Source organism: Penicillium subrubescens (assembly GCF_028828155.1).
Source record: "Penicillium subrubescens strain IBT 31985 chromosome Unknown utg000005l_segment0_segment0, whole genome shotgun sequence".
Lineage (NCBI taxonomy): Eukaryota > Fungi > Ascomycota > Eurotiomycetes > Eurotiales > Aspergillaceae > Penicillium > Penicillium subrubescens.
This window is the reverse complement of record NW_026643155.1, coordinates 5,104,981-5,117,650: the sequence shown is the minus strand read 5'-3', so window position 1 is coordinate 5,117,650 and position 12,670 is coordinate 5,104,981. Positions and strand designations below refer to the sequence as shown.

The 12,670-nt window shown below is 51.4% G+C and overlaps 5 protein-coding genes across 5 annotated transcripts; 2 read left to right on the top strand and 3 right to left on the bottom strand.

Moving 5' to 3' along the window:
- Nucleotides 1-1,201: 1,201 nt before the first annotated feature.
- On the bottom strand, nt 1,202-2,893 carry N7473_008387 (uncharacterized protein; the record flags this gene model as incomplete). Its single annotated transcript, XM_057154327.1, has 3 exons — nt 1,202-2,215; nt 2,291-2,515; nt 2,609-2,893. The coding sequence occupies 3 exons, from the start codon at nt 2,891-2,893 to the stop codon at nt 1,202-1,204; spliced, it is 1,524 nt and encodes a 507-aa protein (XP_057008665.1).
- Nucleotides 2,894-3,284: 391 nt separating this feature from the next.
- N7473_008386 (actin-related protein 2/3 complex subunit 2) lies at nt 3,285-4,652 on the bottom strand (the record flags this gene model as incomplete). The annotated part of the gene is made up of 6 exons (XM_057154326.1): nt 3,285-3,364; nt 3,414-3,462; nt 3,527-3,627; nt 3,692-3,833; nt 3,896-4,424; nt 4,522-4,652. 6 exons carry the CDS (start codon nt 4,650-4,652, stop codon nt 3,285-3,287), a joined length of 1,032 nt encoding a protein of 343 aa, XP_057008664.1.
- A 104-nt stretch (nt 4,653-4,756) lies between these two features.
- On the top strand, nt 4,757-7,765 carry N7473_008385 (snoRNA-binding rRNA-processing protein DIP2; the record flags this gene model as incomplete). The annotated part of the gene is made up of 3 exons (XM_057154325.1): nt 4,757-4,773; nt 4,831-5,085; nt 5,149-7,765. The coding sequence occupies 3 exons, from the start codon at nt 4,757-4,759 to the stop codon at nt 7,763-7,765; spliced, it is 2,889 nt and encodes a 962-aa protein (XP_057008663.1).
- A 966-nt stretch (nt 7,766-8,731) lies between these two features.
- On the bottom strand, nt 8,732-10,087 carry N7473_008384 (metalloendopeptidase WSS1; the record flags this gene model as incomplete). The annotated part of the gene is made up of 2 exons (XM_057154324.1): nt 8,732-9,749; nt 9,804-10,087. The coding sequence occupies 2 exons, from the start codon at nt 10,085-10,087 to the stop codon at nt 8,732-8,734; spliced, it is 1,302 nt and encodes a 433-aa protein (XP_057008662.1).
- A 756-nt stretch (nt 10,088-10,843) lies between these two features.
- On the top strand, nt 10,844-12,416 carry N7473_008383 (DUF1776 domain-containing protein; the record flags this gene model as incomplete). Its single annotated transcript, XM_057154323.1, has 4 exons — nt 10,844-10,876; nt 10,942-11,284; nt 11,356-11,519; nt 11,577-12,416. The coding sequence occupies 4 exons, from the start codon at nt 10,844-10,846 to the stop codon at nt 12,414-12,416; spliced, it is 1,380 nt and encodes a 459-aa protein (XP_057008661.1).
- Nucleotides 12,417-12,670: the final 254 nt, after the last annotated feature.

The following is a 12,670-nucleotide window of genomic DNA, read 5'->3' as shown; positions in this document are numbered from 1 at the left end:
ACGGGAGATAAGAAAGATGACTGATGGATGACTCCTTGGGGAAAATCAGAGAATGAGAAAAATGGCCAGGGTTCGTCGTTCACCGGGGCCGATCGAGGTATCGCGAAGTTTCACTGGCCTACAGCGCCGACGCCTGTGCTCTGCTCTACACAGTACCGCATGTCATAATGAAGAGATGCGGCCGCCTCCGCACGATGACTCCTCCAGGGACATACATTCCCAGATCTTCCTACTTAATCGGATCACTCTGGACTGGTCTATCACTTCCTAACGATTATCGTGATCCATTCTATTGCCAATTAATTGACGCTCCGAAAATGACCGAGGCCCAAGAAGCCGAATCCGGCTACCACTTCCTCAACGTTTAAACTAAACAAAAACTATACAACGCCCGCCAGGCACTGTACGTAAACAAACACGCCACAGCGCCCAGTCCCGATTTTCACCGCTGTTAGAAGGTTATTCTGGTATATTTGTAACTACCGTTGGGAATTATTCTAGCTGTCCGCTTGTTTTATAAAGCTACGAATCGCAGATCTTTAACCATCCCACGACTGCCACGGAAGTATATCCGTCTCCAAAAGAACCCAAGCCTCTCGAGTCCTCGAAAACATTTAATGGCCTACATTATACCCAAAATGCCTATTAACTATTGCATTACTGGGTCAAAGACCTACAAGTCGGTCATCATTGTCAATGACAACAACCCTCTGCCATTGCTGGAAGGTTCAGTCTAGCCAAGGAGATCCATAATGCCCAGGACTTTTGCACAACAGAGTTAAGAAAAAAAAGCAAAAACTTATCAAAGTAGTCGAAATAACATACCAGGTAGCCTGTCAAAGCATCATTTCAGCGAGTCGCCGACAAGGGTCCCAGAAGAGTCATATGTATGTGATCGCATGAGGATCTGGGTGCGCGCTTTCCATTAACGTGGTCAAAGACTCGTGAAGGCCGAGAAGAGACAGGAGATACTTCGCAGGCACTACTTGAACCTAGGATGGGTCGGAGTCGTTGAATCGTAGGGAAATAGAACGTTAGATGCTGGATTCAAACTAAGTTGCTAGGTGATCAATCGATATCGATCCCCATTCCAGAGTCCTTTACCCCCAAGGTGTCAATTCATAATAACACTTTCTGTTTCGTGAGCCGTGATAGTCATATCTCATATCTTCATCCATCGCAAAATCATAAAGTAGTCTCCTCAAGCCTGCCCACCCCAGCGCTCCTTCTGAATCTCCAACTCAAATACCGCAAAGGCCTCACTCCACTCGAGGAGGATCTCCTCATCCGAAACGTCCCGCAGAAGCCTCGCAAGACCTTCCCAACACGCACGAGCAGCCGTGTTTGCACGAGTCGAAAAATCAAACCGGCCGGGGCTTTTGCTAAGACGGGCCGCCATGAGGCGGACGTATCTTTCAGAACATGGGCAGGGACTCTCCACGTAATGGGTGCACTCCCTAGCACACAGACAGGTCGATGCACAGATACACTTGCGGCACTTGGCCAGGTTCAGAAGTCGAATCTTGGGATCGTCCCGACGCTCGTCTCCAATCGACCTGCCTTCCAGTTTGCCCAAACTTGCCATTCGATAGTCTTGAATTAATTCTTTCGCCCATTGCTTGGGATCGCACCTCTTGAGGTCAATGAAAGGCAATTGGGAAGAGGGGACGTCGTCAGGAAGTGCGGCCTTCGGTAGGACGGTGAACCATTTCTCGGACATGCCAATCAGAATCTTCTTGGAAATGGACGGGAAGAATGGGACAAGATAGCACCATTTGGCAACGTATGCGGAGTATGGATCAGAGAGAACATTCCTAGCGAACTGACGGTAGCCTGGCAAGTCGTCGGGGTTGAGCCCATTTTCAATCTCCGTCTTTGCAAGACGGCGAAGAAAGATTTCCTGCCACCTGTGGACGATGGCTTCCTGGAGCATCTCGCACACATTGTGATTGTCGAGGTTGTCCTTGCAGGCGAGAAAAATTCGGTACATGTGATCCGGGTCGGGAAGGCGAATTTTTCGAGAGCCAGCAGGAGGCTGCAATTCGACTTTGAAGAGAGCACAGAGCTCGATGCCGGCCATCTCGATGATCACTCGTGAGTAAAGCGCATAAAAGAGGTTTTCCACAATCTGGATCAGAACAGCAAGGTCACCAGTACGGACCTCTGCCTCCGCACGCTTGATCCAGTACAACAAGCCCGTCTCAGTGTCATCAAGCTGGGCAACGATATATGGTTAGCGGATGGATGCACTCGCTCGCTCCAGCATAAGGGAAAGGGTATGTTGACGAACCTCGGCACCAAAGTTGAGGAAGATACCATGCGTGACTTTGGCCATCGCATAGACCTTGACGAACACCTTGACTACTCCCTCGAATGAATACGCCAGCTGCACCTCGTTCAGGTCGTCCAGCGACAGAACCCTCCCGACCGAACTCAGGGAGGAGTCGGAAGGCACCAATACCCACTCACCACTGCTCACTGCGTACGGACGAGAGTGGCGGTGGTTCGGCGCGATCTACTTCTTGTCAGTCAAGCATCCAAGTATCATTTTGGGTTGTCTGTTGGGAATATGAGAGGCAAGTGAGAAAGGAAGACAGGGTAAGCTCACGAGATAGTACTCATCCAGGTCCTCTTTCTTGTCATCGGAGGGCGGCAGGACCACGGAACACACGTCCTCATCTTTTGAGTAGACAGAAGACGAGTACCGAGTGAGGACCTCGGCCTGCTCCTCCGGTAGGACCTCCGTCGTGTCTGTCTGGTTGGTGGCGAAGGAGGAGTGGGCAGAGCGAAAGTCAGCGGGGCCGGTCGTTCCAGACTCGGAGCTGTTCTCACGCTTCAGACGCGTTTTCCACGCTGAAGCGCTCCAGAACTTCTTCTTGCTCTGCGAGCTCATCTTACACTCGCGGGTCGAAGGCGTGGTGTTTTTGTGTGTCGGAATTTGATCGCAACAGTGTAAAGCTGGTGATGGTGTTGTGATGAAAAAACCGCGACGCTGAGGAGAAGGTTACTCAAGTGAAGGGAAAATGAAACGGGAGGAAGGTACGCGTCAAGCTGGTTCTCAAGAAGGTAGTGGCAGGTGCCAGCCTGCCCTCTCATCGCAACCTACCGGGCAACCCTCACAAACAATTGAGATCTCATCTCAATCTCTCCAGTAGGTGACCGATCAAATATACGAATCTGCTTGTGATACTACCAAGGTAAAACGAAAGATGGGGAAATCAAAATGCTTTGCTAGTTCGTAAACGCTCGCCTCCAGTGATATCAACATAAAAGTCACAAGAAATCTAGCTCTGGACACGGAATGTCCGGCCGCTTGCCGTCTTACGCTCGCGCTCTTCGTTCTCGGGTCTGGCACGGTTGAGTACTATGACATGTTAGCGAAATGATAACGTAGGCCATTACAGTGTACATACCTTGAAGGAAGTCTGCCGTGCGCTTCCTCATGCGAGTGTGAATGTATGCCTGTAACCGGGTCTCAACTAATGGATCTCAAAGAGATGCACTTCATCAAACAAGCTTGCCATACCTTAGAGGCCTTAATGTGGTAGTGGAAGTAGTCACGGAAGGTCTGAATGTGGGAGATGTTTTCATAACGGCGCTGAGGGGTCAAGTGTCGAGGGAACAGCACTAGAATGCAACGATTAGTGACACTGCCCATTCAACTTTGTATATCTCAACCCTCGTCACTCACCAAAGGTGACGTAGCTGATCTCGCCTTCGCCTGCATTATTGAGTCCGGGCACTGCCTCAAGCTCGAGAGGGGGTTCGTTGCGGAAGAGCACCTGGGGCGCATTCTGTAGGGTCACGACACGGCGTCGGGCGTCGACGAATTCCTACAAGAAATCAGCATCGATTTCAAGTATGCGGCTTCTCCAATCGCGTGTATGACACGAACCTGCAAGAAGACCTTGCCAAAGATGCGATCCGTCTCCTCCCGGAACACGGTGCTGAAGATCACTGTAACACGGTCGTAGCTAGCCTTGATGTAGATTGCTTCCTCCTCGCGGTAATGAATAGCCATCACCTCTCCACCCTCCTTCATACCCTGCGGCGCCGACTCAGATGTGTACCGGGAAGCCTCCTCCGCAAGCTTGGCGAACTCATCAAAGGCCCGTTCGAATGGAGCTGCCATGGCGTTCCGCTTCAGCAAGGCAAGCTTCATGATCAGCTCATCCTTGGCTTCTTGTTCCGCGGGGAGGTTCTCGAGGTCGATCTGTACTGAGAAGTCATAGCCCGGCTCCGGGGAGACGATGTACGGCCCATATTCGCGCTCCAACACCTCCTGGGCGCCATACTGAACGAGCTCCTTGAAACACTTCACATTGATGGAGATAAGGATCTTGGTCTTGGATTCGGGGGTCGAAAGGTGAAAGGTCACGCCATCAAAGTCGGAGACCACTTGGTCAATCGAAACCGGGGCAGCACTGCGGGCAAACGTTAGCTTGGGGGCCTTGAGGGGTTGATGTGTATACATTGAGGGGGAAAGGGAGGACGCAAGCAAGTAGGCAAAGGAAATTGTACCCTGAGAACCGCTCTGTGAGGAGAGATTGAATTAAAGCGTTCTGATAGTCCAAGAGAAGCATGGTGGGCAACACAATGGAGTGGAATGAGACGATGTTGGTAGTTGAAGGAGGCACCTTTGCGGTCGTCATGGGCGGTGGGGGAGCCGGACAGGTCGCTGTCGCCGCCCGTATTAATTTTTGTGCTATCGATAGCAGATCGGAGTCTCCAAAAATTTTCCCATCAACTCGCGACGATGGTGAAATCGTACTTGTGAGTGCGACTCCGTGGGAATGGGTTAATTTGCAGACTGACTTTGTTTTCTCCTAGGAAATTTGAGCACTCGGAGACGTTCGGGCTCATCGCCTCGGCGTCGTCAAATGCGATCTGGGCCAAGGATGAGCAGACCCCCGGTGCTGCTCGCCAGACGGGCGCCGGTCGGGCAATCGTGGGTGCGAGTGAAGAAGTATTGTGCTGGGATGTCAAGAAGGGTGAATTGCTAGGCCGCTGGCGTGATTCTGCTTGCAGGGCACAGGTGACAGTGGTCGTGCAGAGCCAGACAGATGAAGATATCTTCGCCGTTGGGTAAATGCCCCAGCGCAAAGCCAATAGGATCCAATTACTGACATATACTTTGCTCTCATCTAGTTATGAAGACGGTAGTATCCGAATTTGGGACTCGAGAACCTGCACAATCATTATTTCATTCAATGGACACAAAACTGCCGTTACGCAATTGGTCTTCGACAATGCCGGTGTGCGCCTCGCCAGTGGCTCGAAGGATACCGATATTATTCTATGGGACCTGATCGCCGAGGTCGGAATATTCAGACTGCGCGGACACACCGATCAAATTACTTCCTTGAACTTCCTTTTCCCCTCGACCGAGCTTCTCAATGCCTCCGGGCTCAGCGAGCACGCCGGCTTCCTACTGACTACCGGCAAGGACTCTTTGGTCAAGGTCTGGGATCTGGCGTCGCAACACTGCATTGAGACACATGTGGCGCAAACAAATGGCGAGTGCTGGAGTCTGGGTTTGTCGCCTGACCAAGGTGGTTGCATTACGGCCGGTAATGATGGCGAGCTGAAGGTCTGGTCGATTAATGAGAGCGTCATGCTTGAGATCTCAAGGGAGAAGGTTGCGGCGGAAGGTCAGAGGATCCTCACGGATCGAGGTACATTCTACAGAAATGGCAAAGATCGCACAACTGGAATTCGATTCCACCCTCGTGCGGACTACGTCGGTTTCCACGGCTCGGAGAGGTCGGTTGAGGTTTGGCGCATTCGTTCCCAGACCGAAGTCCAAAAGGCCATGGCTCGCAAGCTGAAGAGGAGAAAGGAGAAGGAGGCTAAGCGTGAGGGCAAGGAAGATGACGCAGAGGCCGACAAGGAGAAGGCTGAGGATCCTTCGTCCGCCCCAGTCACTGAGGTTTTCATTCCCCATGTCATTGTGCGAACCGGCGGAAAGGTTCGCTCCTTTGACTGGATGATTACCAAGTCTAGCGGTGGTCTCAGCCTTCTTGCCGCGACGACAAACAACCAGATAGAGTCTTACAGCGTCGTCACAGCGAACAAAAAGAACAAGGAAGAGGAGGATTCTGAATACACCCGAAACCTGGCCGTCGATCTCCCCGGCCACCGAGCAGATATCCGGTCAATTGCACTGAGCTCTGAGGATCGGATGCTTGCGTCCGCATCAAATGGAAGTCTGAAGATTTGGAATGTTCGCACGGGCACTTGCCTGCGTACCCTCGAGTGCGGTTACGCTCTCTGCTCTGCCTTCCTTCCTGGTGACAAGATCGTCGTGGTTGGCAACAAGAACGGCGAGCTGGAAGTGTTTGATATTGCGTCTTCAACCTTGCTCGACACGATCAAGGCCCACGATGGTCCTGTATGGTCTCTCCATGTGCACCCCGATGGCAAGTCTATGGTCAGTGGAAGTGCGGATAAGACGGCCAAATTCTGGGAGTTCAAAGTTGTTCAGGAGGAGATTCCCGGTACCAAGCGCACAACACCGCGTCTCAAGTTAGCGCACACAAGAACGCTAAAGGTCAACGACGACATTCTCAGTCTCCGATTCTCTCCCGACGCACGCCTCTTGGCGGTCTCTTTGCTGGACAACACCGTCAAGGTCTTCTTCGTCGACTCCTTGAAGCTCTTCCTCAACCTCTACGGCCACAAGCTGCCCGTCCTAAGCATGGACATTTCTTACGATAGCAAAATGATTGTCACCTGCTCTGCCGACAAGACCGCTCGTCTCTGGGGCCTCGACTTTGGTGACTGCCACAAGGCTTTATTAGCCCACGAGGACAGTGTCATGGCAGTGGCATTTGTTCCCACCAACAGGGAGCAGAACGGTCACAATTTCTTCAGTGCTAGTAAGGATCGGGTGATCAAGTACTGGGATGGAGACAAGTTCGAGCAGATCCAGAAACTCTCTGGCCACCACGGAGAAATCTGGGCGCTGGCAATCAGCCACGATGGTGAATTCATCGTCAGTGCTAGTCACGACAAGAGCATTCGCGTGTGGAAGCAGACCGACGAGGAGCTTTTCCTTGAGGAAGAGCGTGAGAAGGAGATGGAAGAGGCATATGACAGTACTCTTACTGCCTCTCTCGAGAAGGACGACGATAACGAGGACGGCGAGAAGGCAGAGGCTGTCGATGCTGGCAAGCAGACTACCAGCACCCTCATGGCCGGTGAGAAGATCATGGAAGCTCTTGATCTGGGCATGGAGGATCTGGAAGTCATGCGCGAATGGCGCAAAGTCCAGGCCAGAAACCCCAAAGCAGGTGCTGCGCCTCCGGATCGCAACCCGACGTACATCGCCTTGGGAAACATCTCTGCTGAGCAGCACGTCCTGAACACAGTGCAAAAGATCCCCGCCGCGGCCCTTCAAGATGCGCTCTTGGTTATCCCCTTCTCCAAGCTTCCATCGCTCTTCACCTTCCTCAACATCTGGGCTGAGCGCGAGTGGAACGTGCCTCTTACCTGTCGCGTCCTGTTCTTCATGCTGAAGACCCACCACCGCCAGATCGTGACCAGCAAGTTGATGCGCCCGATGTTGGATAGCATCCGCGCCTCGCTGCGCCGGGTCCTGGCCCGCCAAAAGGACGAGATGGGCTTCAACCTGTCTGCGCTGCAGATCATTGGCAACCAGATTCGCGAGCACAGCACCAAGGATTACATCGATGAGGAGTCTTTCACGTCAGCACAGGCGAGCAAGGGAACCGGCAAAAAGCGTCAATTCAGGAGCATCGCCTAATGGAGGGGATTGGAATTGTTCTGAGCATGTCAATGGGCGTTGTGGGTCATTTCGTTGACCTTGTTTTGTTTTGGAAATTTTTGCATGTTTGGTTTTGTTCTACTAAAAGTTCTATATCCTTGGGAGTTAAGAGAAAGATCAAGGGATGTATTATACTAGAATAGTCTCTGAATATAGCTTCATTCCTTATGGGAGTTCTATGTCATGACCCACTTCAATCGATGATATCGCCGGCAAGTCTCTCATGAGAAAACTAGTCTACTCAATCCAGCAATCCTATCCATAAACAAGTGTCTTGCAACCTTCAACAACGATCGAGGTCCTATACAGCGAGACAGCATTAGTAACACATCTCACAATATTTCATTCCATTCTCATCCCCACGACAGCGAGGAACCAAGAGAAAAGAACAGCAAGCCTCAAAAACTCCTTCAGCAGAACCATTATAAGCATCGACGACAAACGGAATCCTCTTTTGGGCCCTATTTGTCATACCTCTTCCGGCTCTTCCTAAAAATTCGGTTCATTGCAAGGTCTCATCATTTGAAGCTTTTCGGCTTGCTTTGTTCACTCCGTGCGTTGTTCCTCGCGGCGTTCGCGGAATACGAGTTGTAGATGAACGTACCATTGGGTGTTAACATCCAGCATGGAAGAGCACCTAGGGCATTACTAGGCTCTTTCCAAGCTGGACGAGTGTCGATTGTAAATCGCGAGTTCGCGTGTGCGGGAGGAAGAAGTGAGAGAAATGAAAGTCCGCAAAATTAATCGGGTGGGTGGAGCTGGTGATTAGTCATGTAGTATCATGTCACGTGGTATCTATAGTGGATCCAGGTGTTTAGGGTGTAGAATGATAGAACGTTGTATAGAAGGATATAGAGCTAAAAGATTCATGTATTAACAGATCATAAAGTTCGTGGTTCTCATTATGAGGATGCTCCCCATCGGCAAGTCTAAAAATAACCGAAATCAAGATGACGGCTTCAATTTCCCACAACAGGAGCAAGTCCACCACTGGCTCTCCATGAAACTCCCACATTGCTCACATAACCAGCCCAGTGGTCGTTTACTCGCGTCGCGGTGGATTGAAGCAAGTGTATCCAACGCCCGAGTGCGGTTCTTAAAATTAAAATTATTTCTGGGGGTAGCTTCATTTTTCTCTTCCTCTCCGTCGATTTGCAAGACTCGTTTCTTCGATCGTTCCAGCTCTGGTTTTGCACGTACAGCTGGCGCTTGCTGCCGTGGGATGACAGCGGGCTTGTCCACTGAGGGGACCGGCCGTTCGGCAGCACATACATCACAACATAGGAAGTTTGGTGGGTTTTCCAGGGTACAGGTTGTACATGTCCACGGTGACTCGTACGTGTTGTTGTCTGCGGCGAATTTTAAAGTGCCAGGTGTCGGCTCTGGGGGTACCCCGGGGTCTGGTTTCTTCGCTGTCCCAGTAGAATCAGATGTGTCCGGTGGTTCATGCGTTCTCGGGCCGGCCGGATTCTCTTGACTCGGAGCAATGTACGAGTCCCCGTATTTCTCTCGTTCCTCTTCTTGGATCAGTTCAATAAAGGCTTGCAAGATAGCTTGCTCGTTCGCATCATCCTCTTCTGCCTGTGTCCTAAACCCATTCCTAGAAGCCTCCTCGGCAAGCTCTTCGCTCCGGTCGGTTCCCGAGGCACATCCATTAGTAACCTCGATACGTCGTTGAGCAGCATCTGCACGAAGCTTGCGCATGTCTGTACCCCGGAGAACGGGAGCACCGCCGAGTCTTTTGCCGGAGTTCTTAGTCAGAACCCTTCGTTGCTCAGCAGCTGCGCGCGCTTGACGGCGGGCTTCATCGAGCGGGATTCTGCTTCCACCAAGACGTTTGCCTTGAGATAGGAAGCCCTCGCCAGTATAACCCTTCATGACGAGTTCCTCATGCTCGTCTCGAAGTTGGTTCCAAAGTGCATGAAACTGGCGGTCATGCGGGCCATGCACAATATGACACAATCTAAAACATTCATTAGAAAGACTCTTGCGTGAAGCATATATTAGGGTGACCCACTCGTGCAGCATCGTATCCACGACCTGTTCGATGGGCAGAAATTGCCGCTGGTCGGAAGGATACCGTAGCCTCAGGCAGATTTTCTGACCATAGTTGACATTCAACCCCAAGAGGTTTTTCTGCGTTGGGTAGAACTCGCATAGCGCGCCGACTCTCCACGCGCGTTGACGCATAATGGGTTTAACCAAGGAGGCAACTTTGCGCAGGATAAAAAGCGCCTCCGATTCGCGGGGGCGTTTCTTCTCATGGCGATACTCGGAAATAAGGGCGTCTAGTTCTCGCATTTTGAAAGCAAATGAATGAATCGGATTGGCTGTGACGATAAACGAGAGGCTCCAACTAGGTCAAGGGATACTGAGGCTGAGGCCTGCCAGGGGTATCATTCTCCGAGTATTCAAATCGTACAAAGTCAAGGAATCACCATTTAAAACATCGGAGACTGACAGAGAAGCGAAAACAAGGATGCTGTAAGCTGTAGGAAAACAGGATGGCGCGAACCAGTGGCACTTGCAATTGATAATCAACCTGGTTGATGGCCTTGTATTGGCCTTGAATCTCAGGCCGAAATACTCACGTGAATGCAATAAGGGACTCTCCTGGGCCATAAGGTTTCACTATGGCCGTAAAAGAGATAGATAGTCTATTTGTTAGGCCTAACTATCGGAAATTTCTTGTTAATTGTCATGCTCCTCTTCAAAGATTAGTATACTCTCAACGTCATCCACAGTTCCTGTTCCGGTTGAGAAAATATATGTCTACGAAGCGGTCATTCAAGAAGCATGTGAAAGTCCCCTTGACTAAAGTACCACACCTTCATATTGATGATTCGCAATGTCTTCCTAATGGTTCATTTTTGTCACTTCCACGTGGTTCTAAAATCCAAATTTGTAAACTCCAATTCAAAGTAACCCGACCTACGTGCAGACCGTCAACCGGAGCACGTGACTTTTAGATAAAGCGGAGATGGTCTCGACTTATCGGCTGCTTTGAGCTTATCGTCTTCCATCTTCACCTTTCAAGATTTCCAACCAGACACCATCATGACGAGCGACGATCAGTTCTTCCTTGACTACGTGAGTGATGACAATGAAATTTGATCAATATATCTTCTCCGTGCTAACAGGTTCTGTCCCTTCAGCTCGCGTCCATACCGCATGACGTAAGGCGATACTCGTTGCAAGTCGCCGACTCAATCGATCGCCAGGTCGACTGGGCAGCAGCCACGATCCGAGAAACCCTCGCACATCAATCATGGCTACCGACAGCTGTTCGGCCGACGCTGCGCATGCGGGATATGCGCTCGCCGCCGCGTGGGTTGACTGATCGGGTCCAGGACTGGGTGGCTCGGAATCGTGCGCTGACCGCGGCTATCGTTGCGTTCGTCGGCACTGGGTGTGTTTTGTTGTATGGGAACAAAAGGTTGAATAGCAAGCGGAGGAAGGCTAGGAAGGCTGGTAATGGGTCACGGAAGGAGATTGTTGGTACGTTGAGGGGATGCTTTAGACCCGACAAGACTTGCCATGAAGATTGGGCTGCTAACGAACGATATCAGTCCTTGCTGGATCGCCGCATGAACCGATGACACGAGCTATCGCTGCAGATCTGGAGCGCCGGGGATATATTGTGTATGTGACGGTATCGTCTGCGGAGGAGGAACATATCGTTCAGTCGGAGCACCGGGCAGACATCAAACCCTTGTGGCTGGATTTGACAACGGTTCGTCTCAACTCAAAGCAAGAAAACCAGACGATATTGATGTTAACGTCAAATTAGACCTCGTCAAATCAATCAGAACTCCACCCTTCGCTCCATGAGCTTCGCGCTCTGATCACACAACCTCAGTCTCCCCTCCCAGGGATGCCCCCGCATACCTGCCAGTTGAGCGGTGTTATCATTGTACCCTCGCCAAATTACGCCGCCGGACCAGTTGCCACCATCCCAGCATCATCATGGGCGGACACCGTCAACACCCGACTCCTCTCTCCCATCTTGACCGCGCAGGTCTTCCTCCCCCTCCTGACCCTTCGCAGCAACAGCAGCTCTCTCATCTTCGCCTACCCATCCATCTCATCATCCCTGTCCGCACCCTTCGCCGGGCCCGAAGTTACCACGACCCGGGCTATTTCAGGCTTTGCAACATCTCTCCGCCAGGAACTCCGTCTTCTGGAGAATGGAAAAGTCGATGTTGTCGAGCTCCGGCTTGGAAATATCGACCTGGGCCCATCGTACCGGAATGCGCAGAACCATATTGCTGGGACGGAAGTTCTGGCATGGAGCGTGCAACAGAGGGCGTTGTATGGCCCTCAATATTTGAATAGCGTGGAGCAGAGGCCAGTTGCTTCTGCGGGACCTGCTGCGATTCGCGGCTCTCCTGCGCGGGTCCTTCACCACGCTGTGCTGGATGCCTTGGAGCCAGCGTCCCGGAACATCTTCGGGCGTCGTGCGCATAAGAAATCTGTTTTGTATGTTGGCCGAGGTGCGCGGTCGTACAGTCTGATCGGCGATTGGATGCCCAGTGGGTTGGTGGGCTTGATGATGGGTTACCGCAGCGGACAAACCGTGGGAACAGGCAGCTCTAGCAGTGGCAGTGAGAACAGCTGGGAGCGAGTTTGATATAGTGAACTAGCTCCTCCTGTCTTGTTAGTCAAACTGACTGACCATTTCCTTATCCGTCTTCCGGGCCGCAAAAGTGACCCCGTCTCAACTCTACCCTAATCGACGGAGCTACGCTACTCTGTACATACAATCAACATATACTCTTCGCTCTAATAGCACCAAATGAATTGGTCACCCTGATTAACATTACTTCATGTAGACATTTAACCATCAACGAATAAGTTTCGTCAATGCGTAAGCTATGTAAAGTT